General features: G+C 37.4%; 1 protein-coding gene across 1 annotated transcript in view; it reads left to right on the top strand.

Moving 5' to 3' along the window:
• Positions 1 to 27699, top strand: part of EPHA6 (EPH receptor A6) — a 130547-nt gene that overhangs the window by 42230 nt on the left and 60618 nt on the right. The window contains exons 2-3 of the mRNA XM_019628213.1: positions 8794 to 8841; positions 9251 to 9413. Coding sequence (XP_019483758.1) covers positions 8794 to 8841; positions 9251 to 9413 — 211 coding nt within the window. The remainder of the gene's footprint in view (positions 1 to 8793; positions 8842 to 9250; positions 9414 to 27699) is intronic.

The following is a 27699-nucleotide window of genomic DNA, read 5'->3' as shown; positions in this document are numbered from 1 at the left end:
AATGGTTTCAGCTTTTCTCCGTTGAGTACGATGTTAGCTGTGGGTTTATCGTAAATAGCCTTTATTATGTTGAGATATGATCCTTGTATTCCCACTTTGCTAAGAGTTTTTATCATAAATGGCTGCTGTATTTTGTCAATACATTTTTCTTACTTATGCATAATTTGTCATTTTGTCATAGCAGTAGCCAATTTTTACCTAAGAAAAATATTTCAGATCACCTTACCTACTAGTTTAGAACAACCTGCCAACTAGCTACTTAACCCCTTCTCCCTCCAAATTAGAAACTCCATCTATGTGCTTAAATGAATGTGAGAAAAGAAAGCAACTCTCTTGGTTACCTGAAATGGAACTCAACTCTGATAATTAGTGTGTAAAATGTAGAAACCAAGGCAAAACAGGACATCCCAGCCTCAGGAAGGCAACAAGATGAGTTTATTCAACTTCAGTGCAGTTTGTCTTTCTGTATGTCTTCTCTTCGTTATGAAATCAGTCTCATTGGCGAAGAAATGTATAATCATTCTAGCTTGCTTTTATCTCTGAGGCAATCAGCTTTGTTGGGAACTAGCCCCATCTTCCCCTGATGGTGGTGTTAACTTAGATCTGGACACAGGAGAATAAGTGTGAGCTGGAAGCCATCCCAATTTGTACTCCTACATTGGAGCAGCAGTTTTAGTAGTCCAATACCTGATGATATGTAACTAGAGCTGCACCAGATATACCCTATGTTAAATGATCTAAGTATTCTTTTGTGGCTATCAATCAATAGACATTTATTAAACACTAAATTTGCATCCAGCAAGTCATTTATGTCAATTTTTTTTTTGGCTGAGCCATCCTGCCACCTGATGGCAGCTCAGCAGCAGCTCAGCTCAGGCTGGACTCGAACCGCTGTTGCTCAGAGCTCACACTCCTGAGCGAGCTCTTAACCAACTGAGCCACTCGGCCGGCCCATCATTTATTTCAATTTTTAATATTGTATTATTTTCTCAGGAAACTATAGTTTCAGTCTCCTAGCCAGTAGAACAAGAAAGAGCTTTATCATTGGCTTAATTAGGACATTGTTTAAAAAAATGATTGTGGCAATAGAATGCTAATTTTTAGTAGCACTTTCACCTATTCCTGGTAATTTTAACTTGTATGACTTAAAAGGGTAAAGAAAAATCCAACAATCTTTTAATATGTCCTCTTAGTTCTCTTCTGTGAATAAACCCATACAGGGTAACTTCATACATCAGAAATTCTAGAGGAATCTCCTGGACTTTATCAAACAAATTCTATTCTCAGCCTTGAACAAGAATATTTCATGTTCTATGTAAGGTTGGGTGAGTTATAAGCCCACTGTATCTGCCTAGAATCTCTTTATATGGCATAATAACAAAAGAGAATAAAAATAAAAACAGAATGATTGGATGTGTTAACCTTAGTAGGAAATAATTTTATCTTTGAAATAACTAGTTAAAACTTTTGGTGTTGGAAATTGTTTCTGCCATTGAGGAACTATTCATGTAAAAGTATTTTAGTTCCATCAAATCATTACTATACAGTTCACAGGTCTCTTAAATTTGAAGTTATTTCTAGTGGTTAGATGGTCAAGAATATAAAGTATGAAATGACCCAAGCTTTTGAGCTTGGCTCAAAGTCTAATCTATAAGCCTATTTTCCCTGGACATATCTTCCTAAATTGGATATAGTGAAAAAACACAACTTGAATTGAAGCCACTGACTAGTTATATGACTTGCTATGGTAAATTACTTATTCTTTCTGGATTGGTTTTATCATATGCTAAGTGAAAATAAAAATATTACCAGTTCTTTTTGCTTCACAAGATTTTTATAAGTATTACATTAAGAATGTGTGTGAAAACACCTCCTAAATTGTAAAGCATCACATAAATCATGGTCATTGCCTTGTCATTGCTGATATGTCTTTGATATATGTCTGTAGAAAAAAAGACTGCACCATAATTTTTAATTAAATATATAATCCAATTAATTTAAAGTTAAAAAATATAAAACAAAAAGATAACATTTTATAGAAGCTCTACTGGTCCCAAGGACTTTAAGAGAAAGCAAACTAGCTAAAAAATGGTTACTTTATGGATATATTCAATCTACTTCCATAACTGAGAATGGTAAATCCAAGAGAGTGAGGTGAGGAATGACGAGAATGAGTCACAGCAGAAGAGAGGGGACTTGTATTTCTCACATAAAAATATAGAATTTAATTGTGTAGTTAGAGATCTGGTGATTATGTAAGCTAAGTCTACTAGAGTGCCCTGGAATCTTATACACAGTGAACATTTAATGAACGCCTGTGGAATAAGTGAATTTTCTGCGTGAGTAAACCAAAGTCTTGAAGGTGCCTTAGCAAGGTACACAACAGAAGTAGAACCAAGATCAAGCCCAAGACAGGAGAATTCCAACCCAGAATTCTCTGTATGCTGCCTTCTGTCGATATAGACCATGTTACCTCTGAATGTAGAAAGAAGTAGCCAGAAGGACTGCACACCTTAGCCTTTCTTTTTATTAAGTTATAAGTTTCACTAAGTTTCAGAGTAAAAAAAAAATTTTCAGAGTAAAAAAAAAAAAAGGATCCACTCTATCTAGTGAGGTCATCTCTTTTAGTTACCATGAAGAGTTGACACTTATAGAGATAAAGCTAGATTCAGAATTTTAGGTAAACAAAAGATTCAATGTGACATTAAGATGAGACTCCCAGAAAAGCTTTGATTTCTATCAGCTGGGAAGGAGCAATGAATTTAAGTTGCAGGATCTGTTTCAGGAAGAGAACCATAAGAAAAGGTCAACATCTATAGACAACAATACAGGCATCTCCTGTTTGACAACACACCATATTCATACTATTTGGTTGTGAACTATTTTTTTTGATATATATTGATACAGATATATAAAATAGAAATTGCACATATATTTATTTTAGGAAATAATAGACATAACAATATATTAAAGTGCATTGTTACTAAATGATTTTTTTTCCCACAATTAGTGCTATTATCCATGTTTATCCAAGGAGAAGTAATACAAGCTGTTTCACTTTCAGCCAACAAGCATTAATGCAGAAGACCGGGAGTGCTCTCAACAATGAGCATCCACAATGTGAATGGACCTAAAGGGTACTGTGCTACCCTCTAGTGAAATGAGTCAGATAGAGGGAGACAAATACCAGATATCTCTCTTATATGTGGAATCTAAAGAACAAAATAAATGAACAAAACAGAAACAGACTCATCGATACAGAGAACAAATTGATGGTTACCAGATGGGAGAGGGGTTTGGGGCAGGATGAAAAAGGTGAAGGGATTAGAAAGTACAAATTGGCAGTGACAAAATTGTCACTGGGGATGTAAAGTAGGGAATATAGTCGATATAGTCAATAATACTATAATAGCTACATATGGTGCCAGGTGGGTACTAAATTATATAAATGTCTAACCACTGTGCTATACACCTGAAACTAATATTGAGTGTCAACTGAAATTGAAAACGATAAAAATTTTTAAAAAATAAAAATAAAAACCAGTCTTGCACAATGAAGGAAATCAGTGGCCGCTCCAGGTTGAAACTTTATATTTGAAGGTAGGAGGGGTGTCAGCATACTCAGGTAGGGAGGGCCCAGCCCAGCTCCTCCAGTCCCCCCAGTGCATGTCCAGCCCCAATTAAAAAAAAGTTATATATTTGAAAATATATACAGTTGACACTGGAACAACTTGGAAGTTTGAGGTGCTGACCCTAGGGAAGTCGAAAATCATTATATATCCTTCTACTCCCCAAAACATAACTATAGTCTTTCCTTGGTAAATAAGTAGGATTGGTTCCAGGACCCTGTGGATACCAAAGAGGGATACTTAAGTCCCTCTTACAAAATGTCATAGAACAATGGCTACAGTGAGCCCTCCGCATCTGAGGATATCCAACCGCAGACTGAAAACACTGTTTTCAATCCACAGTTGATTGCATCTGTGATGCGAAAACCCAGGCACATGAGGGCCAACTGTATATTTACTGAAAAAAATTCGAGTGTAAGTGGACCTGTGCAGTTCAAACTCGTGGTGTTCAAGGATCAGCTCTACTGACAATTAATGAGTTAAACATGAAAACCAAGAAGTTAGAAGACAACATAAGTAAAACAAAGAAAGTATAAAGAAGAAAGAAAATAATTTATAGCAAGAGCAGAAATTAAATGTAGTAGAAAACAAAGAAACAATTAGAGTGATAAACAAAGCCAAACGTTGATTCAAACCTCTGGAAAGCCTGGTGAAGAAAAACAATAAAATAAAAAAATAAACAATATTAGGAATGAGAAGATGATTTTACTATGTCTATAGCAAGAAGATGATTTTACTATGTCTATAGCAAAGATGAAAAACATATGAGTGTTTTGTGAACAAGGGAATGTGTTACCTAGCAAAGTTGAAGATGTGAGTGCCGTACAATTAGCAATCCCATTATGGCCCAAACTCCAGAAATACTCACAAACCCTATTCAAGCATGTTCAGAATTCAGGCTGCCAGGATGAATAAAGAGATCTACGTGCTCTGTGGCAAAGCATAGCTTCTCCCTGCTGACAGCTACTTTGAATTAGAGTTGATGTGTCAGCAGAAAGGCAATTAGCCAAAATCCTGGGACAACAGTGCCCTATGCTTGTCATGGATACGTGCTAATTTGATTTCCCAAGAGCTTGGAAACACCAGGCGGAGAGAGGGCTGCTGTGCACTGTGGGGAGAGACTTCCATGACTGGTGCTTTCTGAGCCTTCCTCCTCCGCATGCTCAGTGGTGGCAAGATGTAAGACAAGGCAGCAGCCACCACACACACCGCTGTGATTTAGGCTGAGGAACCATGTAAGCACACTTCCTACCTGAGGATTTTTATTTGAAGGATGTGTAGATACACTCATGTATGTTACAGCAGAAATGCAAAACGCTGTTTGCAGGTTTTCTTGCTCCCTGTAACTTTACTGAGCAAGAAATTACTACTTAGGTATGTTTCGGTGAAGCAACAAAGACTTAATACGTAATTATTATGGGGCCATGCTAAGAGTACACTTTGAAACCTGCATCTTCTCTTTGAGCATAAGACTAATTTCTTTTTCCAGGGCTTTAAAATTCTTCTCTCAGTCATCATTGCACATTGTGAATCAGCACTCACGCTACACTGTAACTCTTACTATGTTGCAAGAAATTCTGTGAGAGGTGGAATATTCTCCTCTTGTACGTGAGATTGAACAATCCAAAAGGTTTGGCAAATTGCTACCAGAAACAATATCATCTCATCTACTAGCACACATTTTTTCACACTATGGGTGTTAAGCCCCTAATTATAAAGGTCTTGATCTTAGAAAGCTCCTTTTGGTCCTTAACAGATGACTCTTACTATCAATAAGTTTATAGACTTTATTTTCTTGGATTTGATGCCAGGTGGATATTTATTTACTTTCTAATCTCAAAACTACCTAGAGAGAAAGATAAGTTGCAATTTGTCTGTTTTGTCTTTTTAATTTAAAATTTGCTGTTATTAACTCATGTTTTCTTTGTACTTTATGTTTAATAAACAGTTCTATTGGGAGTATAGATGGCAAATTCAGTTCCTCAGCTAGACACAAAATAACCATGTAGCATATAAAATTTAGACAAATAAGGCCATAAAGTTTAAAAATGGTCTTTAAGATAAGGATTTTTTTCTCAAAAGTAGCTAGATTAAGGGAAATAATTTTCATAGTTCTAAATCTTAAAGCATCACAAGCAAATCAATGAAATTCAACACATTCTACATATGTGTAGATTTTCATAACTTCATTTGTTCATTTGGAAGCTCTCCTGAACAACAGAGATTTTTAGGCAAAGGCTAAATAAAATCTTTATTTATTTATTAGTTGGGGATGTGCTAGGTAGAATTTAAGCCTTAAATGAGTGATTCAGTTAATGACCTTGAAAGTCACTTCCATCCCTGAGAATCTCTATCTTTAGATTTATATGAGAATAGTAGATAGTAATTAACTTAAGGACCTCGTGGCCTAATTTGACCTAGGAATTTAGAAGAGTTGTTTATGCAAATACAATTTTTTGCAGATGCCCTATTAAAATATCATCATAAAGCTATTGAAAAATAACACTAGGGCAGGCCGAGTGGCGCAATGGTTAAGAACTCACTTGGGACACAAGAGGGCCCCGGTTTGGATCCCACATATGAGGACCAGCGATACTGCCCTCTACAGCTAAGATGCTGAACAACAGCTCAACCTGGAGCTGGGCTGCCCATGAGTCGCTGGGGACGGCGTAGGCTGCAGCCCCTGTGGCAGTGGGTTGCCATGGGCTACCATGTGTAGCCAGCAGCCAGCGTGAGCGGCCAGCAGCTGCAGTGAGCGGCCGTCCAGAAGCCAGCGACTGATCTGCCTCGCCCGGGAAGAGCGCAATGATGGTGCCAACTTGGGCCAGTGAAACAACGTCCTGCACAACTAGACTGAAGACAAAACGACAGCAACTTGTCTGTTCCCCTTCCCCCAATTCCCCAATAAAAATCTTTAAAAAAAGAAAAAAGAAAAAAGAAAGAAAAATAACACTATACAAAAAGTGTTAAAATTAATTTGTTACATCACCAGCATGTTGTTGGTAGTCACTTATATGCACAGGTAGAATGAACTATCCTGTTCTGAAGTGGTAAGCAAAAGAGCCCACTTAAAAGACCCTGACAATGTAATCCAATTAAGATGGCGATATACTACATTGAGGGGGAGGGATTAATCCAATATGAATGGTGACCTTATAGGAAGAGGAGAATACATAGAAACATAGGAGAAATGCCGTATGACTATGGAGACGGAAGTCAGAGTGATGTTTCTATGAGTCAAAGAATGCCAAGGATTGCCGGCATTCCTTGAACACTGAGAGAAAAGACATGGCACTGACAACACCTTGATTTCAGACTTCTAGTCTCCAGAAATGTGAGAGACTTCAGTTCTATTGTTTTATGCCACCCGTTTTGTGCCAGCCCTAGGAAACTGATACATCATGACGATACCAAGGAAGGACATGAAGAAGAATGCGCCAGTTTAATGTTTTGGATGGTCTGAGGAGAAAGCAGTCACTTCTATAGAAGGTTGATGATGTATTGAGAGAAGTTTCATGGGTGAGCCCTGGATCTTGAGGTTTAGCAGGGTTTAAACATCTAAGATGGCAAGAAAGAATAAATTATACGTTCAGGAGTTAGTATGAGCAAAGGCATTGAAACATGAATGGAATCATAACATGGGTCACGTCTAAGGAGAATTGGGTGCTTTAGTCTTACTAGACCATACTGTGATTGCAAAAAGTAGTGCTGAAGATGAGCCTGAGAAAGGAGACTGGGATTAGACCATGGAGGGAAGACCTTCAGTAGCAGCAGCAAAAGACCTATCACCATTTACTTGATAGTCAGAGAGAATTGGCTAGTAGAAGATGACAGAGTATGTGTGCTTTGGGAAGACTGATCAGACAGTACTCTATTGAGCAGAGATTCTCAAGCTCGAGTGTATACCAAAACCCCCTGTAGGACTTATTATAAAATGAATTACTGGGCTCCATCCTTAGAGTTTCTGATTCAGTGGCTCTTGGGTGGGGCCCAAGAGTTTGAATATCTTGCTGGTTATCAGGTGATACTGATGCTACTAGTTCAGGAATCACCCTTTGAGGACCACTGGTGTAGAGAGGTGGGAATTTAAAGAGACAAGAGGCCATAGGTCCTTTGGAGCTTAATGAGATGAACACACAAAAGATAAACATGAGCTGGACGAGAGTCAATAGGTATGAAGATGAGGCAAGAGGTTTCTACCAGGTATATCTTGGCATCTCATCAACTGTACAGGCTCAGGGAGAGAGAAGGTAATAGCTATAGCAATTCCAAATCCTTGACGCTGAGAAGTTATTATAATGTTTTCTTTTTGTTTCTTATGTGTTAATTTTACTATTCTTACCAAATGAAAAACTCCCTGAGGATAACAACTATATCATTTGGCAAATTTATAAAAAAAATACCTCTTTGTATTTCATATAATAATAACTAACATTTATCCAATGAATAATAAATGCCAGGCACTTTGCATAGGTTACCTATTTTAAACTTCACCACCAATCTGTGAGTTGGGTATTGCTGTTTGTTTTATTCAGGAAGAAACTGAAACTACAAGAGAGGCTGAGTAACTTTCCTGAGGTCATACAACTGAGGGGCTTAACCAGGATTTGAACCAGTCTGATTCCAGAAGCCATGTGCTAATCTCTACATTTTAGCACCTCATTAGAGAAGAACTAGGTGCTTAATAGATGCTAGGTCATTATATCTACTTATATGACAACACATAATCATAGAGGAAAATTAGATGATACAGTTAATTATAAAAACCTAAATTCACACATGAATCCACTACCAAGTGATAGATGCTGTCAACATGTTAGTCTATATCTTTTCAGATTTCTAAGTCTGTATTTTTACATATATGGATCATACTATACTGTTTATGCTGTTTTATAATTCTTAAGAAAATTAACAATACCATGAACAATTTCTTTGTCAACAAATACACTCTTAAAACATAAAAAAAAAGACCCTGACAGACTAGATCATTCAGTTAGCTGCAGCAAATGCATGTGAAAATTTTCTATCATTTTATGCCCTTGGTTAACTCACCTTGAGTTGCTACAATGGGGAATCACTGAGTTTCAGAACAAAGCAATTGATTCGAGATAAAAAGATTTCAAACTTTAAAATCCAATTAATTTATTTTTCCTTTCACCCACAGGACTACCCACGGATAGCGCCGGCATTTTGGCACTACCTGCGGGTAGAAGTGAGTAGTGGATACTTGAATTTTCCCACCCTTGCTCTTTGCTCTCTGCTGGTGTGGTCTGATTTGATGTGCTCATTTTGCTTAAGTTGTAGATGCCATTGTGTGTAAACATGCTCTCACACCACCACCATTCCTCACAGTGGGATCAGAAATCCAAATCACCAAAAATACAAGCTCAGTTTATATAAAATTAATCATCTTTCTTAATAAATTTCCAAATCAAGACCATATCATATGCATCCTAATGATAAATAACTAAATGCTAAATTATGGGAAATCATGCTCTCACCTCCTTTAAATCAATACTTTTGATATTCTGAGCATAATTGCTCAGTTTAACTTTGAAACATCTCTCAGAAAAAGTAGAATAACTCTGCTTCATTTCCATTCTCTTCTTTTCTGTCCCCAGGAGCACGAGCAGCTCACGTATTCCTCCACGAGGTCCAAAGCCCCCAGTGTCATCATCACAGGTCTCAAGCCAGCAACCAAGTACATATTTCATATCCGAGTAAGGACTACAACAGGATACAGTGGCTACAGTCAGAAGTTTGAATTTGAAACAGGAGATGAAAGTAAGTTTCACACAGCATATAAAATAAGATGTTAATCGAATACCATTCCAATAGTTAAAACTCTAATGTCCTGATAGTTAAAAATCTAATGTCCTAAAATTACAATAGTCTTATCAAACAGGACTCTGTTCATGTAAATAAGCATACAGTCATTTCAGTTAATATGCTGGTGTTATCATTAAACACTTCCATGAAATGTGGCCCAAATATGTCTGTTTATGCAGAATTCATCACTTACACTTATAATGTAGAGAGCCTCAGTGAGTGGTGTTAGCCTGATTGTTCACCAGTGTTGGCATCATAATAGATACTAATGAAAACTTGGAAGAGAATAAAGCTATGAGGAAATCGTTTTAGCAGTTACTTCAAAATTGCACAGCTTTGGCTTGTTATCTCATTTACATCAATAAAAACAGTGGTCATGAGACAGTCTCCACTGAAATGCACATTATAAGTTTAAATATAGATTCATGGGCTTAATTAGAATCTCAAATTAATTCCATAGACTCAATGCATTGAAAACCAAAATGGGAGATGAAAGGAGGAAGGTGTTCCAACATCGAATAATACAGGCTTGGGAATGCCTTACTTATGCTAAACCCCACCATTGAGTTCTTTTGAGTTTCAGATCCATCTCGTGCTATCTTTGTAAGGTTAATATGGGAGGCTTTTGCAATGTTCTTGATTAGAAAAATGTCCAGGGCCTGCCGAGTTGGCTTGGGACACCAGCTCTGAGCAGCAGGGCCCCTGTTCAGATCCCACATGAGGGCCAGTAATGCTGTGCCCTCTACAGCTAAGATGGTGAACAACAGCTCGACCTGTAGCTGGGCTGCCGTGAGTCGCAGGCGACAGTATAGGTTGCAGTGGAGCATCAGTGGGCTGCCGTGAGCTACCGTGAGTGGCTGGCAGCCAGAGTGAGAGGCTGTCCAATGGCCGGCAAGCGACTGCCTCACCCTGGAAGAGCACAATGATAATACCAACATGGCCCAGTGAAGCGACGTCCTCCACAACTAGACTGAAGAACAAAAGGATAGCAGCTTGTCTGTTCCCCTTCCCCGATTCCCCAATGCTGTTCCCCTCCCCCAATTCCCCAATAAAAAATCTTTAAAAAAATGTCCAAATATATAATCATAATAAAATTCTGTTCCCATCATTGATAAAATATCTATATTCATATAAGAATTCAAGAATAGAAAATTTGTTATAAAACCCTTTATAAATAATGGCAATAATAGCTACCATTTATTGAGCCTCTAATAAATGCCAGAAATGATGTGAAGTATTTACATGTATACATATTATCTCATTTAAACCTTTCAACAGTCAATGAGACAAGTATTATTTTCCTAATTTTGCTTGTGAGAAAACAGAAGCCTATTGAAGTTGAGCCATTTATCCAGATTAATGCAGCTGGTAAGAAGCTAAGCTAAAATTTGATGGCTGTCATCTGTAGTCTTAACTACTCCATCATCCTGCCAAATCCTTTCATCTGAATTATTATGAATGCTAATGGTAAGACCACTAAATAGACCAGTGTTTCTCTCATTTATGTCTTCCTCAAAGTGAAGCTATTTGGATTTCAAATTCTGTGATGTTTGTTGTTTTTACCTTGATGAACAATATCGATCAGTAAGAACTTTTTTGTTACAATTACATCTAACGAAAAAGTGAAAATGTAGTGACATATTTAATTAGGAAGGAACACAGCTTAGGGAGAGAGAGTAAACTCATGAATAAAAAGAATACTTGTAACCTGGATGTTTAACATCAGTGATAGTCATTTATAATCTTGCTAGAGACTTGTCTTTTCAAGCTAGAGATGAAAGTATTGAGAGTAGAGTGTAAATATCACAAAATATAACTCCATAATCAAAACCAATATTAAAATATCCAAAGAAGTGTCCCTGCTATATTCTGTTGACTATTTTTTTTCTGAGTGCATGTCAAGCCTTAGCCTACCAAAATGTAGTTCAAGGCAAGTTTGATCCAGGGAAAAGTTACATCATTTTCTTGTCCAGGCTGTATTTATTCCATCCCTGCACCTCAGTTCTTTATTTCACAGATGAAGAAATTCACCTAACTTTTTAAAAGTATGATATTTTGTGTATTATATCATTAAGTTAGAAATGCACTCTCAGAGAAAGTCGTAGGGTGAAATCTAGATAAGTTATTTGTGTTCATCTGGGATTTCTGAACAAGGTTATCATATAGTGAGAAAACAATATCTTTTTATCCAAATATGAAAAATTTGATTTCATAATAACTCTAAATTTCAACTCATACTTTCAGGATTAGAATTCTTTCAGATGTTATATAAAAGTACAGTACTTTGAAATTCTTTAGCAGAAAGATCCTATACTCGCCAATGACCCAGTACAATATTTATTCATTTGGCAAAAAATGTGTAGGGCACTTAATATGTGCCATATTCTGAGAAAGATCCTGGGGATCACAATAATAATAGCTGCAGCCTTTGTCTTCACATAGTTTATAGCCTAGATTTGTGGGAGGAAATTGAAAATTTGAATGAAAAATACAATAATGGATGACAGGTATGACCATAAAGATATGCATGCAGAAGGAGCTGTGAAAACATAGAGAAGAGGTCTTAATTCAGCATGAAATAGTTCATGAAAGGTTTCCAGAGGATGAGAAGTGGGGGCTCATTCTTGAAAGAGGATCAGTAAAGGAATAGCAAAAGCACTGAGGCTTAAGAAGCATGAAGAACTAAAAAAGAGCAAATAATTTGGCATGGCTACAGTAAATAGACACAAGAGGAAAAATGGTGGGAACTAGAGGCAAAGAATTATCCAGGGGCCACAATGAAGGCTCTCCTCTGGCCATATTAAGGACATTGGGCTTAGGAAGATTTTAATTAGGGCATGACGAGACCAGAAACAGGTGTAAGGCTCTATGCTGTGTAGTTTACACAAATTATCATTTTAATTCTGACAAGATTATATGTCTTTTTAAAACCATATTACTTTACCAAAATCTGATAACCAATGAGCGAAAGTGCAGGTAGAAACCTAGAATGTCATCAGCAGACAGCAAAAAGCCACATTCAGAATTATTGACTTGTAAATGTCATGAAAGGGACTTTATTAGACCCTTGAAGAGACAAAATGTCTGAGAAGAATCTGAAAAATATGTTTGTCGAAACCTGGAGTTTGGGTACATAGAATGACTCCCAAGTCAATTTATAGCCTAAAGGAAAGTCATTCAAAGGATCATTTTTTATCTGGTTAGCTTTAAATTGCATTTTCAAAGCATGCTGTTTACATCCCAAAGAGAATTTCAATGAATAATGTCATAGTAGGATATGGAGAGGTTTACTATAAATTCAGTAATATAATGATATGAATCCCAATCTACAGCATCAGTCTTTTTCTCTTCATGCCCTTCTAGCTCCTCTTTAAATTTTTATAGATTTTGTTTCTCAAGTAATGACTGAACTATTGTAATGTCAACTTTATTATTGTCATCTCTCCTGCGTTCTGTTCAATTAAGTAACTTTATATACATGCATAGAGATGGGGTGTGAGTTGGGGAGTAGAGATTAGGTACTCTATCATATGACCACCTGGTTCAAATTATATAAGTAAGCAAAATGAAGTAGCTTGCAATTTAATTCTCTTAAGTCATAACTATTTTACTTCTTTAACTTAGTTTGCTAACAACATTAAGACAGCATAAAATATAAAATAATTTTTTTTTCAAATTCATAATGTTTTTAAGCAACTGCTTGTGCTTTACAAACATAGACATCTACAGGCTACTGCTTGGATGTTTTTCCAGAGTCTAAACATGTAAGTGGAAACAAATATAAAGGTCACTGATTATGACTGCTATTATTATAAAACAGCCACTTTAGAGCTATTTGTTTCCTCCCTCCCTAAGTCTATAGAACAACCTCATTACGTAATTATATATGGAGATAGATACAAGTAGGTAGGTAGGTAGGTAGGTAGGTAGGTAGGTTGATATTCACACATACATAGTCTCAGAAGACTTTCATTTTGTGTTTTAAGGCTGATTGATATTTCCCATGTCCACTAATCTCTCACAGAACTGAGTGTATAGCTAAATATTAGGTCCACAAACAGCATTCCTTGAATGCTTGTTGTGTATTGGCTGTTTTATTAGGCACTGCAGTGGATTCCCCTCACTTGCTCACAATAGATTTAACAAAATTACCATAAACTACTGAATCCGTAGTAAGAAAATAAGAATACATAAATATTCTATGTGGATCTTCTTGAAAGAAATGGAAGATATGTGTGGTTAGAAGCTAATACAAGAGTTTTCTCAGAATTAAAGTAAAATTCATATTATGCCTCAAAATATCAAACACAAACACACATGCACACATTAAGCACAGGTCTTTTTGGCTTATATGGATGAAACAACAGGAAATTTTTTTAAGATTTTCATTAATATGTACCTAACATACAATATTAAGTTAGTTTCAGGTGTACTGAATAGTAATTTAACATTTATATACCTAAAGAAGTGATCACCATAAACCCAGCAACCTTCTGACACTGTACTATGCTATCACAATGTTATTGACTATATATTCTCTATGTTGTATATTCCATCCCCATGACTTATTTGTTTTATACCTGGAAATTTGAACCTCTTATTTCCCTTCACATTTCCTCCCACTTTTTAATTTTTCAATCACAATTCACAGTCACTATTTTATTAATTTCAAGTGTACAGCATAGTGATTAGACATTTGTATAATTTAAGAAGTGAACCCTGACTAGTCTACTACCCACCTGGCACCATACATAGTTATTACCATATTATTGATGATATTCCCTATGCTTTACTTTACACCCCCATGACTATTTTGTAACTACCAATTTGTACTTCTTAATCCCTTCCCATTTTCCACCCACCTCCCAACCCCCCTCCCATCTGGTAACCATCAAAATGTTCTTAGTATCTATGAGTTTATTTTTGTTTTGTTTGTTTGTTTAATTTGTTCTTTAGATTCCACATATAAGCAAAATCACATTGCATCTGTCTTTCACTCTCTGACATACTTTGCTCACCACAATACCCTGCAGATGGTGAGAACCCATTCCCTTCCATGGCTGAGCAATATTCATTCCATTGTATATATGTACCACCTCCTCTTTATCCATTCATCCACCAATGAACACCCAGGCTGCCTTCACATCTTGACCATTTTAAACAATGTTGTAATGAACAAATGGATACACACAACCCCTCAAAATAGTGTTCTGGGTTTTTTTAGATACTTACTCAGAAGTGGGATTACTGGGTCTTTCTTTGTCTCTTGTTACAGCCTTTGTTTTTTTGTGTTTTGTTTTTTGTTTTGTTTTGTTTTGTTTTAGCTGAGCCATCCTGCTACCTGTTGGCAGCTCAGCGGCTGCTCAGCTCGGGCTGGGACGCGAACCACTGTTGCTCAGAGCTCAAACTCTTAAGCAAGCTCTTAACCAACTGAGCCACTCGGCCGGCCCTAGCCTTTGTTTTAAAGTCAATTTTGTCTGGTATAAATATTGCTGCCACAGCTTTTATTTTTCGTTTGAATTTTTATGAAATATCTTTTTCTCATCTCTTTACTTTCAGTCTGTGTGTGTCTTTTGATCTGAAGTGAGTCTATTGTAGGCAGCATATGTAAGGGTCTTGTTTTTTTTTGGTTTTTTTTTTTTATTGGGGAATTGGGGGATGGGAACATCGCTGGGGAATAGTAGAAGGGGAATAGACAAGTTGCTGTCCTTTTGTTCTTCAGTCTAGTTGTGGAGGGCATTGCTTCACTGGCCCAAGTTGGCACCATCATTGTGCTCTTCCCGGGCAAGGCAGATCAGTTGCCGGCTTCTGGACAGCCGCTCACGGTGGCTGCTGGCTACACATGGTAGCCCATGGCAACCCACTGCTGCAGGGGCTGCAGCCTACGCCGTCACCAGCGACTCACGGCAGCCCAGCTCCAGGTTGAGCTGTTGTTCAGCATCTTAGCTGTGGAGGGCAGTGTCACTGGCNGGCAGCCCAGCTCCAGGTTGAGCTGTTGTTCAGCATCTTAGCTGTGGAGGGCAGTGTCACTGGCCTGCATATGTGGGATCTGAACCGGGGCCCTCTGGAGTCCCAAGCCAGCTCTTAAACAACGCGCCACTCGGCTGGCCCAAGGGTCTTGTTTTCTTATCCATTCAGCCACTCTATGTTTTGATTGGAGCATTTAATTCATTTACATTTAAAGTAATTTAAAATAAATAAATAAATAAAATAAAGTAATTGTTGATAGATGTGTAGTTATTGCCATTCTATATTCATACTTTTTTTTTTCTTAAAGAAGTCCCTTTAACATTCCTTGTAATACTTGTTGTTGGCAGGTGAGGAACTCCTTTAGCTTTCTCTTGTGTGGGAAGCTCTTTATCTGTCCTTTGATTCTAAATGATAGTATTGCTGGGTAGAGTAATCATGGTTGTACATCTTGCTTCTCATCACATTGAATATTTCCTGCCAATCCCTTCTGGCCTGCAAATTTTCTGTTGAGAACTCAGATGACAGCATTATGAGAGCTCCCTTTTAAGTAATTAACAGCATTTCTCTTGCTGATTTTAAAATTCTTCCTTTGTCTTTAACCTTTGGAATCACAATTATGATGTGTCTTGGTGTGGGCCTCTCTGAGTTCGTTTGGGACTCTCTGCACTTTCTGGACTTATAATGCAAATGTTGTTAAGCCTGATCCTGTCCCAGAGGTCTCTGAAACTATCCCCATTTTTTAAAAATTATTTTTCCCTTTTGCTGTTTCAATTGGATGCTTTCTGCTACCTTATCTTCTAAATTGCAGATTAGGTCTTCTGCTTCATCTAATCTACTATTGATTCCCTCTAATGCGTTCTTCCAGTTATTGTATTCTTTATTTCTGACTGATTCTTTTTTCTGTTTCCTATCTCTTTGTTGAAGTTCTCCCTGAGATCATTGAGCATCCCTATAACTAGTGTTTGGAAATCTGCATCTGGTAGATTGCTTGTCTCCACTTTATTTAGTTTTTTCTGGAACTTGTTCTGTTCTTTTATTTGGAACATGTTTCTTTGTCTCCCCATTTGGCTGCCTCCTTGTGTTTGTTTCTATGTAGGGCTGCTATTCCACCCAGTCTTAGCAGAGTGGCCTTATGTAGTAAGGGCCCTGTGGGACCCAGTGGTGCAGCTTCCGTGGCTACCTGAGCTGGGTGCTCCAGGTGTGTCCCTTGTATGGGTGGTGTGTGCCCTCCTGTTGTAGCTGAGACTTGATTGCTGTATGCACATCAATGGGGAGGATTGACCTTCAAGCTGATTGGTTGTAAAGACTAATGTTACTGCAGACTCAAAGGAGTCTGCTTGCCTGTATGCATCCAAGCCAAAAGAAAACATGAGCAGAAGTTTGCAGCAAAGGAAGTAAAGGTTTATTTAAGGAATTGGCGCCAAGCCTGGAGACACAGGTGAGCTAGTGCTCTCAAAAACCTGGCTCCCTGATGGCCTCTAGTGATTAGGCTATATAAAGAAAAAAATCATTAATCATGGTTACTGTGGGAGCTGGGGTCATGGGCTCTAGTGATTGGTCAGGGCTAGGGTAAGGGGCACTCAATCATGGCTTCAGGTCCTGGTGTCAGTCATTGTTCTGTCTGTTTCCCAGAGGATGCAGTCCTGGGGCCGTTCTGCATTCAGTCTGTTTTCCAAGGGATACAGTGCATGGAGCTGTTCGGTTTTCATGAGTCTGAAGCTGAAACATAACTGATTCCAAGATGTTGTCTTTTTTTACTAAAACCTTATTCTAATTTGAAGTTTTGTTATTGTATCTTCGTCATTGTTGATAGACATGAAGCTTTATTCTTAAATGAATTTAGTGTTTACCAAAACCTAAAGTTCTAAGGACTTAATAATTAAAAGGAGTAGACATACAGTATATATATATAGGTCAGAGGATCTGGGGAAAGAATGCAAGTGAGTCATAGTTCTATTGGGATAAACAAAACTAGCTTTGATTAAAGCATGTTAAATAAATGAAATTCATGTATGGTTCACTGGCTGTAACTGCAGTGGAGGGGCTATTCTGTAAGGGCTGATCCTACAGAGCAGGGTTCACTTTAACGGGTCTCTGGTGCCTGCCCAGTCTTCTTTTTGGGTGTGTCATCCTTGGAGGCAGCCGAGCAATGCTCCGTTTCAGTCCCAAGCTGGCCACTGGATGTGCCAGCCACGGGCCTCCTGGAAGGGGACCCACTGCAGGCCAAGTTCAGCTGCAGTCTGTGTTCTGCCTAGGGCCACCTTGGCATGAACCACAAAGGAATCCAGAGATGGCCACCAACCGCACTTTGCTTGGAGGTGCCTTGAGAGGCCAAGCCATGAGCCAAGGCCAGCTGTCGCTAGTGCTGGGCTTAGGGCTGCTCAGCCAGATGTATGGGACATGCCAAAGCCAGATGCTGCTTGTTTGGGTTTTGTGAACCGTTTAGAGATTTTAGGAAAGTCCACAGCATGAGCCAAGGCATGCCATTTATAGGGAAAAGCCTCTGGAAGCAGCTTGGGTGTGCCTGAAAGCTGTGGGTGTGTGTGTGTGGGGGGGGGGACAGGGGGAGCCTGGTCTCAGGGGATCAGGGTGGGACAGAGGGAAGGTGATAGCCAATTTGATGAAGACTCAGATATAACATCTACGTGCTTGCATGCATCTGCACCCAGGGAAGGAGAGGGCTCAACAAAAAAACAATGTTTTCAGTCAGCTCCTCCATCACGGAGAAAACTGCCCCTCCAGTCTTCACCCTAAAGCTAGACATTTTAGGTCCTCCCCATATGTCCCTGGCGCCTTTTGAACTGCTGTCCCAACACTGGAGCTCAGAGTCTGTCAGCAAGTAAGTCCGTGCACAGGCCCTTTCATGCCCTTTAGGAGGAGCACCTGGAAGCACAGCCAACCCCCCAGCCCACTCAGTCACAATCTCCACTGGTTTTCACAATCAGAAGTAATGGCACTGAAACACTAGGCTGGGACCCCTCACTCTTTACTAGCGGACCTCCGCAGCAGAGATATCCCTCCTGATTTTAATGGTCACACACAGGTGTGGGACCAGCCCATTCTGCATCTCTGCCCCTCCTACCAGTCTTGAGGAGGATTCACCTGTATGTCCTTAGTTCTATGGCTTCTGTTCAGCTAGACCTCAGGAGATTCTCAGTGATGGTTGTTCTGTGGGTTAGTTGTGATTTGTGATCCTACAAGGAGGTGAGCACAGTGTTTATCTACTCCACCATCTTGACCCTTAACTGCCTCATAATTGTTATTTCTGTGCTTATTTTCTAGAGAAAATGTGCTTCCTTTCAATGGAGAAAAAAATGAGAATTAAAATTAAAAATTTATCTACATAACCAATAATAACATTCATATTCTTATACACTGTTTAAAAAACATATTTGATTCAACATTTAATAATTATTAAAATTACATCCCGCATTTTAAAAATACAAATAAAAATAAAGATAAGGAAGTCGAACATTTGTTTTATTTAAAATTCCAAGATTTATCTAATAAGCAAATGTATTTTAGAGTAAGAGAAGATAATTTTGTGTGTGTGGTTTTAAAACCAAAATATAACACATCCTGCTAGATTACAGCCAACTTGAACATTTTACTTAAATACTGGAAAAGAGCTTGTGGTGCTATCAAAAGGGAGTGGAATCTATAGCTTAAAGCAATGTTTTTTAAAGAAAATTGGAATTTTACACATAATTATCAGCAGTTTACCTCTTCCATTGTCTTAATGGTTATCCAAATGACCCTGGAGAAATACATTGCCAACAAATAAGCCATGCTTTCCTTTTCTCTGAAAGATTAATTAGACCTTAAGTTATAACAACATGTAAATTTAGGTTTTCACCTGTAGGCTACATAAAGGATTTTGTAGCACAAAAGCCACATCTGTCAACATTTTGAAATGGATTATTTACCAAAAGTAGTAACTATGGACAAGATTTATATCACGTAAAATAAAATAAAATTAAAAAAACACAAAAATTATCATAATCAACATTAACTGACCAAACTGTAAATTGCTGAATCACAACATTTCAAAATAGAATCTTACATCATGTCTTACACATTTATACAAAAAACATGATATGGATATAAATGAATGAATTTAATCACTTAATTATTTTGAAAACACCCTTAATACTTAGCTATTTTTAATGGTTTCATATTTAAGCAATTTGACTAAGCTTAACAATTTATAGATGGGAAATGATCCTGAAAATTAAGGGGCAAGATTGCATTTTTAGTTCCTCTTTCCTCATCTATTCTTTATGTCCCCATTGGACTGATTATTTTATACTCCTTTGTACACTTAAAAACCCCAAATCACTGGGTATTTTTAACTGAATAAAGTGTGAATTTCTCAACAAATATTCAGTTCTCCCTCCAAAAATTGACATCATTCCTGTCCTGTCTCTAGTTAACATATACTCTGGGGAAAATGTATGGATGCTTCATACAAAAAGTTTTCTTAATCTTCATTTCTAAGCTTCTGTTATGACCTCCAACTGGGATATTCAGAAACCTGTCACATCACAAATGGTTAGTCCCGCTCACATGCTGCCCCTCCTGAAGTGTTGTTGATCAGTCCAGCAAGAAATCATTACTCTTTCCTCAGACTTTCTAGAATATTTTATCCTGTAAGGACTTAATTTTTTACTAAAGTGTTAGTTAGCTCTTTAAGGTCAAGAACTGTAGTCTGTTTATCTTTGTGTCTCAAAAGATTTCTTGAACATAATTAGTTTCTAATATGCTTTTAATCAAATAAATGAAGAACATATAATTTTCTGAAGTCTAAAATATTAGTGAATATTTATTTGCCACAGATAAACAATGTTGCTTGCTTTACTTTGGGTAATAAGCTATAACCAGCTTGAGTCATGCAGAACCAATTTTAATTACAAGTTAAGTGTTAATTCTAAAATTTTAGGCATTTTAGGTAGAGTTAAATGACATTTTTTGTTGTTGTTTAATGTATTTTCCTCTTTAAGCTTCTTTTTAAGAAAATCTCTGTTTGATCCAGCCTATTTGTTGAAACACGCAAAATCTGTACTGCTTCACTTACTCAAGATGAAGTCAGCTGCGTGGTTACTAACAGCAGCCAGACATTATGGGATGATTATTAATGGTGAAGCACGGAGCAGAAAGAGGACCAGCTGACCCTTGTGGAGTATAAAAAAGTTAATTAATCAAGCAGGAGGCAGATTTCATATTTATGAGTCTAGCCCTAGAGGACGAATTCCAGTATATAAAACTTTAATTTGAAATAATCTCCAATCAATAGCACACTTTCAAGTTGGCAGCCATAGCTATCTAAATGCAAACATCAGTAGAAAAGAAGAATTTTCTACAGTTAGATTGTCCAAATATAAATTAGCCTACCTTATGAGGTAACGTAGGCCCTTTATAGTAAGAATTTGTGCTGAAGCTAGTTGGATTCTTATTCAGCATGTCATGAAAGAAATCACTGGTATATTTAGGCGATTTGTAAAGAAGATTAATATAACATCTAACATTGAGATTCCATAACAACAGATAATATTTATTGAATTCTAATTATTATTCAAGCACTATTCTGTTCTTTATGGTTACTAAGGCACTTAACCTTTGAAGTGGATAGTATTACCATGCCCATTCTATGGATCAGAAAACTGAGGCATGAAGAGGTTTAGTAACTTGCCAGTTTCCCACAGCTAGTAAGTGTTGAAATGGGGATATTATGGCATCAGGCCTTTTTCATACTAATGTTCAAAACCGGGACTGAGTTCCCTTTGTACCCATTCATTGTTTTTTTTACATTTCTTATTCAGTTTCATCATTACTTCTCATTTTCTACATGATTATTTTTTATTCTTACCTCCGATTCTTCATACTCCCTTAACAGTATATTTCTTCTGAGAATAATGAGTGTATATAAACAAAGATTTTTCAGCAGACTATATTTATAAATGGCCATGCATCATGTTCAGAGAGCTCTAGTTATATGTGTTTTCATGCATATTTCTAGATGGATGTACACACAGTAGACCAAATGTAATACTCCAAAGGGGCAAAATAATGCAGTTAGTCTGATTATCTTAAATATGCATGGATTTGATGAAGAGGAGCTATGTGCATAGAAAATGGATGTCTCCTTTTAAGAAGCCTACATTGGCAAAAAAAAAAAAGATACAGTAATACCTTGGTTTGCGAACATAATTCGTTCTGGAAACAAACTACTCGTATTGCAAGACATCACTCGTTTACCACGTTAAAATGTATTAGAAATGTTTGCTCATGTTGTGGAACACTCGCAAACCACATTACTCGCAATCCAAGGTTTTACTGTATTTTGCTTTAATTTTGCCTGGATCAAATAAAGATTTTAAATGATGGAAACCAGGCTTATGTACTGTAAGATGGACTGAAAGCCTTAATAGGAAAAATAGCAAAGATTATAACTTTGCTAAATGAACTGGAAGGAAAATCATTAGCTATTAACAGGAACTTAGACTTGTCAAATGTGCATATCAATGTGCAGTGTTATAATTTGGCTCTTATCTAAAAGGGAACTAACAAACTGCAGTGGATATATTTCTTAAAACAAAACATAGGTTTATTTGTATGTCAATAATTTACAGCAACATATGAAAAATAGGATTTGTTTGGGATATAAGCCATTATCACTTGACTGGAAGCTTTATTGAGATAAGGAACTGTTTCTTATTCATTTTTGAACTTCCTACATTGCTTTGCATGTGCCTGACAAATGGAAAGCATTCAGTGAATATTATTAAATGAATTAATGTTATCCAGTAAATATTCAAGGAACATACATCTGCTGTTTCAAATGACATGTATTTTATTATTCTACCTATATATTTTCAGTATCTTATTTTATTTGTTTGTTTTGTGCATATATTAATAACAGTATGCTTAATGCTGGTCAGTGGGTACAAAGTTTCAGTTATGCAGGCTAAATAAATGCCGGAGGTCTAATGTACAGCATGGTGACTATAGTTAATACTGTATTATACAATTGAAACTTGCTAACATAGTAGATCTTAGCTGTTCTCACCACAAACAAATGCGCGCGCGTACACACACACACACACACACACACACACATTCACAGGCAATAACTATGTGAGATATTGGCTATGTCACTTAGCTTGATTGTGGTAATCATTTCACAATATATACTTATATCAAAACATGTACATTATATATATAATATATATTATATATATATATGTAATTTTTATTTGTAAATTATACCTTAATAAAGCTAGGGGAAAGATAGAGATAAATAATTTATATTCTCTGTCTTAAAGAAACTCACCACTAAAGCACACTAGAGACTCTTATAAGAATTCCTTATTTATGTCATTCCCAAAGTCTAATTTTAAATTGACATGATTTGAGATGAGATGGATTTTTTTCTATCAGCCATCACATAAATTGCCTGAATTTTTTTGTCAAGCTATTTGACTTTACAACCTTGAATTCTTCTAAAGAGCAAAAATGTTTCTCAGACATTTCAAATTGCTCCAAATAATAGTACTTGAGGATTCAGAGCCATTCTTAAGACTATACAAATCAGCTTCATTGACTTATGTTTTAAAGTGGCAACTTTTAATGTCATATTTTAGTTGTTAGAAAAGCGTCAAGGCCAAAGTGAAGAAAACCTAATCTTTTATGACCATAATCTCATATGACCATATGGAGCTGATCTGTAACTGCTGGTATGATTCGTAATTATGGTTCACTTCTCACCCTCATCTGTTGCATGATCAGGTACTAAACTCAAGACAGACTTAAGAGTATTGGGTCAGTCAGTAGTTACTTCTGGAATAGTGTCTCAGAGCATTAGGGGAGTTTCAGGTAGCTATAGAGTAATGCTAGTGGAGTTGCATAGATTCTCACAGGAAAAGAGCAGAACACGTGATGCTGGGACACTATTGCCCTTTGGGAAGTTACAGACTGCTAGGATGGGACAGCACAGGGTCTTGGTTTCTTTTATAGCTTTATTTCCTATTTCCAAATTGAATTCTGTCCATGTGGTAATCCATCATTTTTCAGAGCTAAAAAATTTGAGGGGTGAATGAAGGAGTGGTCAAAATACCCAAGTCAGGAAAAATGTATTTTATGTAAAATATGTAAATACTATTACCTGCCTATGTAAAAACATGGAGACATAGTCTGAATTTTTTATTTGCACAGTACTAGTGTGCAGTAAAATAATTTTAAATTATCTAATGTAACATCTTTTAAATTTGTATTAACCCAATGCAAGGAGTCTGCTTTTGCTGTATCTCACTATGAAGTTACAATATTGAATGGACAGATGTGTATAAAATAAACTCAGCCAGCTCTATCAAGGCCTGTGTGAAGAATTAAAAGGCAGAAGAATTAAGTTGGGTTACACTTTTTCTGTTTCAAGGGAAACAGTAGTTCAGTGAATTTAAATTGAGTAACAACAATTCTTGGCAACACAGCAGGAGCCCGTTAGAAGATTTAGCTGTGTGTGCACAAACGTGTGCATGACATGGGTGAGCACATTACTGTACTATAAAGATAGGCAAAGTAACAGAATATGGCAACCTTACCACCAGATATAAAATAGCTGATTCACAGCGAAGTGCATTTCATATTCTCTTACGCCTTTGGAAAACTGAGAATCCTTTAAAAAATGCTCTTGCACTACAGTTACTTTTAAATTAAATAATTACCTTATATTTTCTGGATAGAAAACCAGACTAAATGATTTTGTTCAACAATTAATTTTGGCATTTCTGTAAACAATAAACATTGCAATGTTACTTACTGAAGTTAGCATATGTATGTTCATATAAACACAGTCATACATACTCGTATATTCTACTTTTATTCACACTTTCTATTCTCATTCTGAGATGAAGAAATGAAATTAGCAATGTTTTCAATATTGTTGGATAAATTGTTATCCTTGGAAATAGTGTTTATTTCTAAATTTGATATAAAATTTGTTCCTAAATTTTACATAATGAGAAAGTGAAGAACACTTGAACGGAAGCAGCTAAAGTGAAAAGCTGAAGAATGTTTAATTGTTCAATTTATTTATTCAAACCTTAACTCAATAAAATAATAATTAATGGACAGGCCAGATATAAAGGTAGGCACTGGGGATGCAAAGATGGAAAAGATAAACTTATTCCCTACTTTCACAAATGCTAGTGAGAGATTCAGGAAATTACAAAAGATTACAGTACAAGGTTACATGTGATGTTGAGGGGTGGGGTGAGGAGCGGGGGCATGAGGAGAAAAGCCCAAACAAACTTGTGTCAAGGAAAGCTTCCAAAAAGAAGTGATATCTTAAAAGAGACTTTGAAGTTAAATAAAACTTGGCCATGAAAATGATGAGGATGGAGGATAAGGTGGGGGTGGGGGATAAGCAGATTGGGGGGTTTTTGTTTTCTCATATGTGCTTGTGTGCAGGTATAGAGATGAAAGAGAGTATGGAACTTTCTAGTAACAAAGAATTTCAATATGGCTGGAACCATGGTTATCATAATGTGGGCCCGGCACCAGAACCATCTGCAACACCTGGGAACATGTTAGAAATGCAAATTTCACACCTCACCCTAGACCTACTAAATCAGAAACTCTGGGGTGGGATGCAGAATTCAGTTTTAATAAGCCCCCCAAGTGATCTGATGCTCACAATACTTAAAGGACCAGTAGCTTCATCAAAGAGGGCAAGGGTAGGGGTAAGGCGTGATGGGGATGGTGATCTCAGTACAGCAAATATAAGACACACGGTGGGAGTGATAGCCAGGAGCCAAGCAATGCTGCCCCTTATCTTGATACTGAGGCTAAAACCTTCTTGAGTTTGTATTTTTCTTCTAGTTATCTGTAGTTTGGGAGACAGGCCAGCAGTCAAAGTATGCCTCCCATAACTGACTGCTGTGGAACCATTGCTAACACATCTGATTATTTCCTCACCTTCATTTCACTTACACTAAAAATAAAACCTTCCAAATATCTTTTTTATTGTCCCACCTATAGCTGTCATAACTTCCAAATTCCTTAGAGAATATTTTAGCCTTAAGAATTCACCTACCAAAGGTGCTGGAACCTTGGGAATTATTAAATTCTAACACATGCTTGCTCTCCGCCAGCAGGTAAGCCTGCATATTTCTCCTTGACAGTTCATATTTGGTCTCTGGACTTTCAAGACACAGTGAATTATAACCTTCTCACCAGAGCCTCCTGAGAAAACTGGAGCTGAGCCATCCCATGTCATCCTTTCAACAGAGATTGGTGGGTTTCAGAAATCCTGGAAATTAAGTTATGTGGGAAACTTCTTGAATCTCCATATCATAGAGGTAAAGGTGATATGTCAGCAAAGCACAGTTATACACCAAGGCTAATAAGCCGCACAAAGATGTCACAGATTGGTCTCAGGCTGGGTTACTTGGTTGTGTTCTAATTGGGAAAGGGAAAATGATACTTTCAATTAGGTAATTCACTTGGGATTTTGGCTCATGTGGATTCTCCACTCCCGCTATTAGTTTCTCCTCAATAAAGGAATGTGCTAAATTATCCTCCCTTGCTCTAAAAATAGGAAACTTCCTAATGAAGTTATTAAGGACTTGGGCCAGACAAAGCTCTACCACATCCTAGGTATTGAGACCTGAGGAAGGAATTTGTTATATTTAAGCTTTGGTTTCCCCCTCAGAAAACTAGAAATTTTTTCATTTGTTTGTACACTCATTCGTTCAGCAAAAATCTGTGAGAATTCACTCTGTACTGTGTACTAAGTGCTTTTGTACATGCTAGGGATATGGCAGAAATAGATGAAGAATCTTACTATTTTAGAGAATGCCATCTAGACAGGAGAGATACAGTAGACAAACAGTAAGTATGCAGAATGCCAGGTGATGCAGAGCTGTGGGGGGTTCCCCAGATCTCTCCTTCAGGACTCAGGCACTTATTCTCTTAGCGGGAGTGCTGCCTGCTGAAGGCTCATCGCTGAATTCCTTCCCAGACATTGCCTCTGTCCCAAAGAAGCTGTGTTCCTCGGAGTCATTCCCTCTCCCCAGGAACGAGCAGAATCTAAGACTAGTCAATGTGAGGTACAAAGATTAGTCCCATTGTTCAATTCGGGGCAACTCACAAAGGCCATCTCAGCTCAGAACTCCCTGACATCTGCTGCGGTTTTCTAGCCACCACATCACATTATCAGCTGCTCCATTTTCCCATTTCTACTTCCCCATCTGTCCATGCTGAGGTCTCTTTTCAATAAACCTGCTACATGCAAAGCTCTATTGCAGGGTCTGTGTGCCAGGAAACCCCATCTAAGACAGACGATGAGAGGTGCTCTGGAGAAGTGCAAAGCTGAGAAGAATGGGGAGTGCCTACCTCCTCATGTGGTCATTAAATGTTCACTATCACTATGACCCTAATTATTACTGCGAGCTAGGCAGCTAGCAAACACGCCATGGAGGAGGGCCTAACCTTGGCCTTGAAGAAAAGCAAGGATATAAATAAGCAGAAAGAATAAGCACATTTTTTATGATAGCAACTGATTCGTGCAATTCAACTTGACAGATGCTCCACAGATAAATAGACAGCTAAAGAGAACTAGTGAAAAAGAATTGTAGTTAAAAATTCAAGCTTTGCAGTTAACCCTGGATTTAGATCTTGACTATGTCACTTTCTAGATAGCAGACTCTGGGCAAGTCAGTTAACCACATTGTACCTCAGTTTCCACATATGGAAAAATGAGCATAAGACTACCACCCACTTTCTAGTGTTCTTGTACATATGCAGCAATTCAATGCATTTAAAGTACTGAGCAGACTACCCAGTACTCAAGTGGTTAGACTTCAATAATTAATATTGATTAATAATGATTATTAATATTGATATTATTGGTATTAATTTTCAACCCAAAAATTCCATTCTAACAACTTCAAAATCATTTTAAAAAGCAATATTCTTTTTGCATGTAGAACTATTACAGCAATCAAGTCATTTCCTGAATCTTCCCTTTGACATTTATCTTTCATGCTCATAAACTTACCATTGAGACTTAGTGGGCTAGTCTTGGTGTTGGTTTTTGTTCAATTTTTGTAGGTGATATATAAGGATGAGCGGGATTCCCCAGGATGACTTGGCCTCCCAAGGTCTAAGCACTGGAAGTGAATGCAACCAAGGAAGGCCCACACTTGAACTTCCCAGATACCAGATCTTAACCAGCCCAGTAGGCGAGTCAGAGAACCTCCATCCATCTCATTCT

The sequence above is a fragment of the Hipposideros armiger genome, unplaced genomic scaffold (assembly GCF_001890085.2).
Source record: "Hipposideros armiger isolate ML-2016 unplaced genomic scaffold, ASM189008v1 scaffold_760, whole genome shotgun sequence".
NCBI classification, from domain to species: Eukaryota; Metazoa; Chordata; class Mammalia; order Chiroptera; family Hipposideridae; genus Hipposideros; species Hipposideros armiger.
Note: the sequence above shows the minus strand (reverse complement) of the source record. Positions and strands in the feature narration are given on the sequence as shown.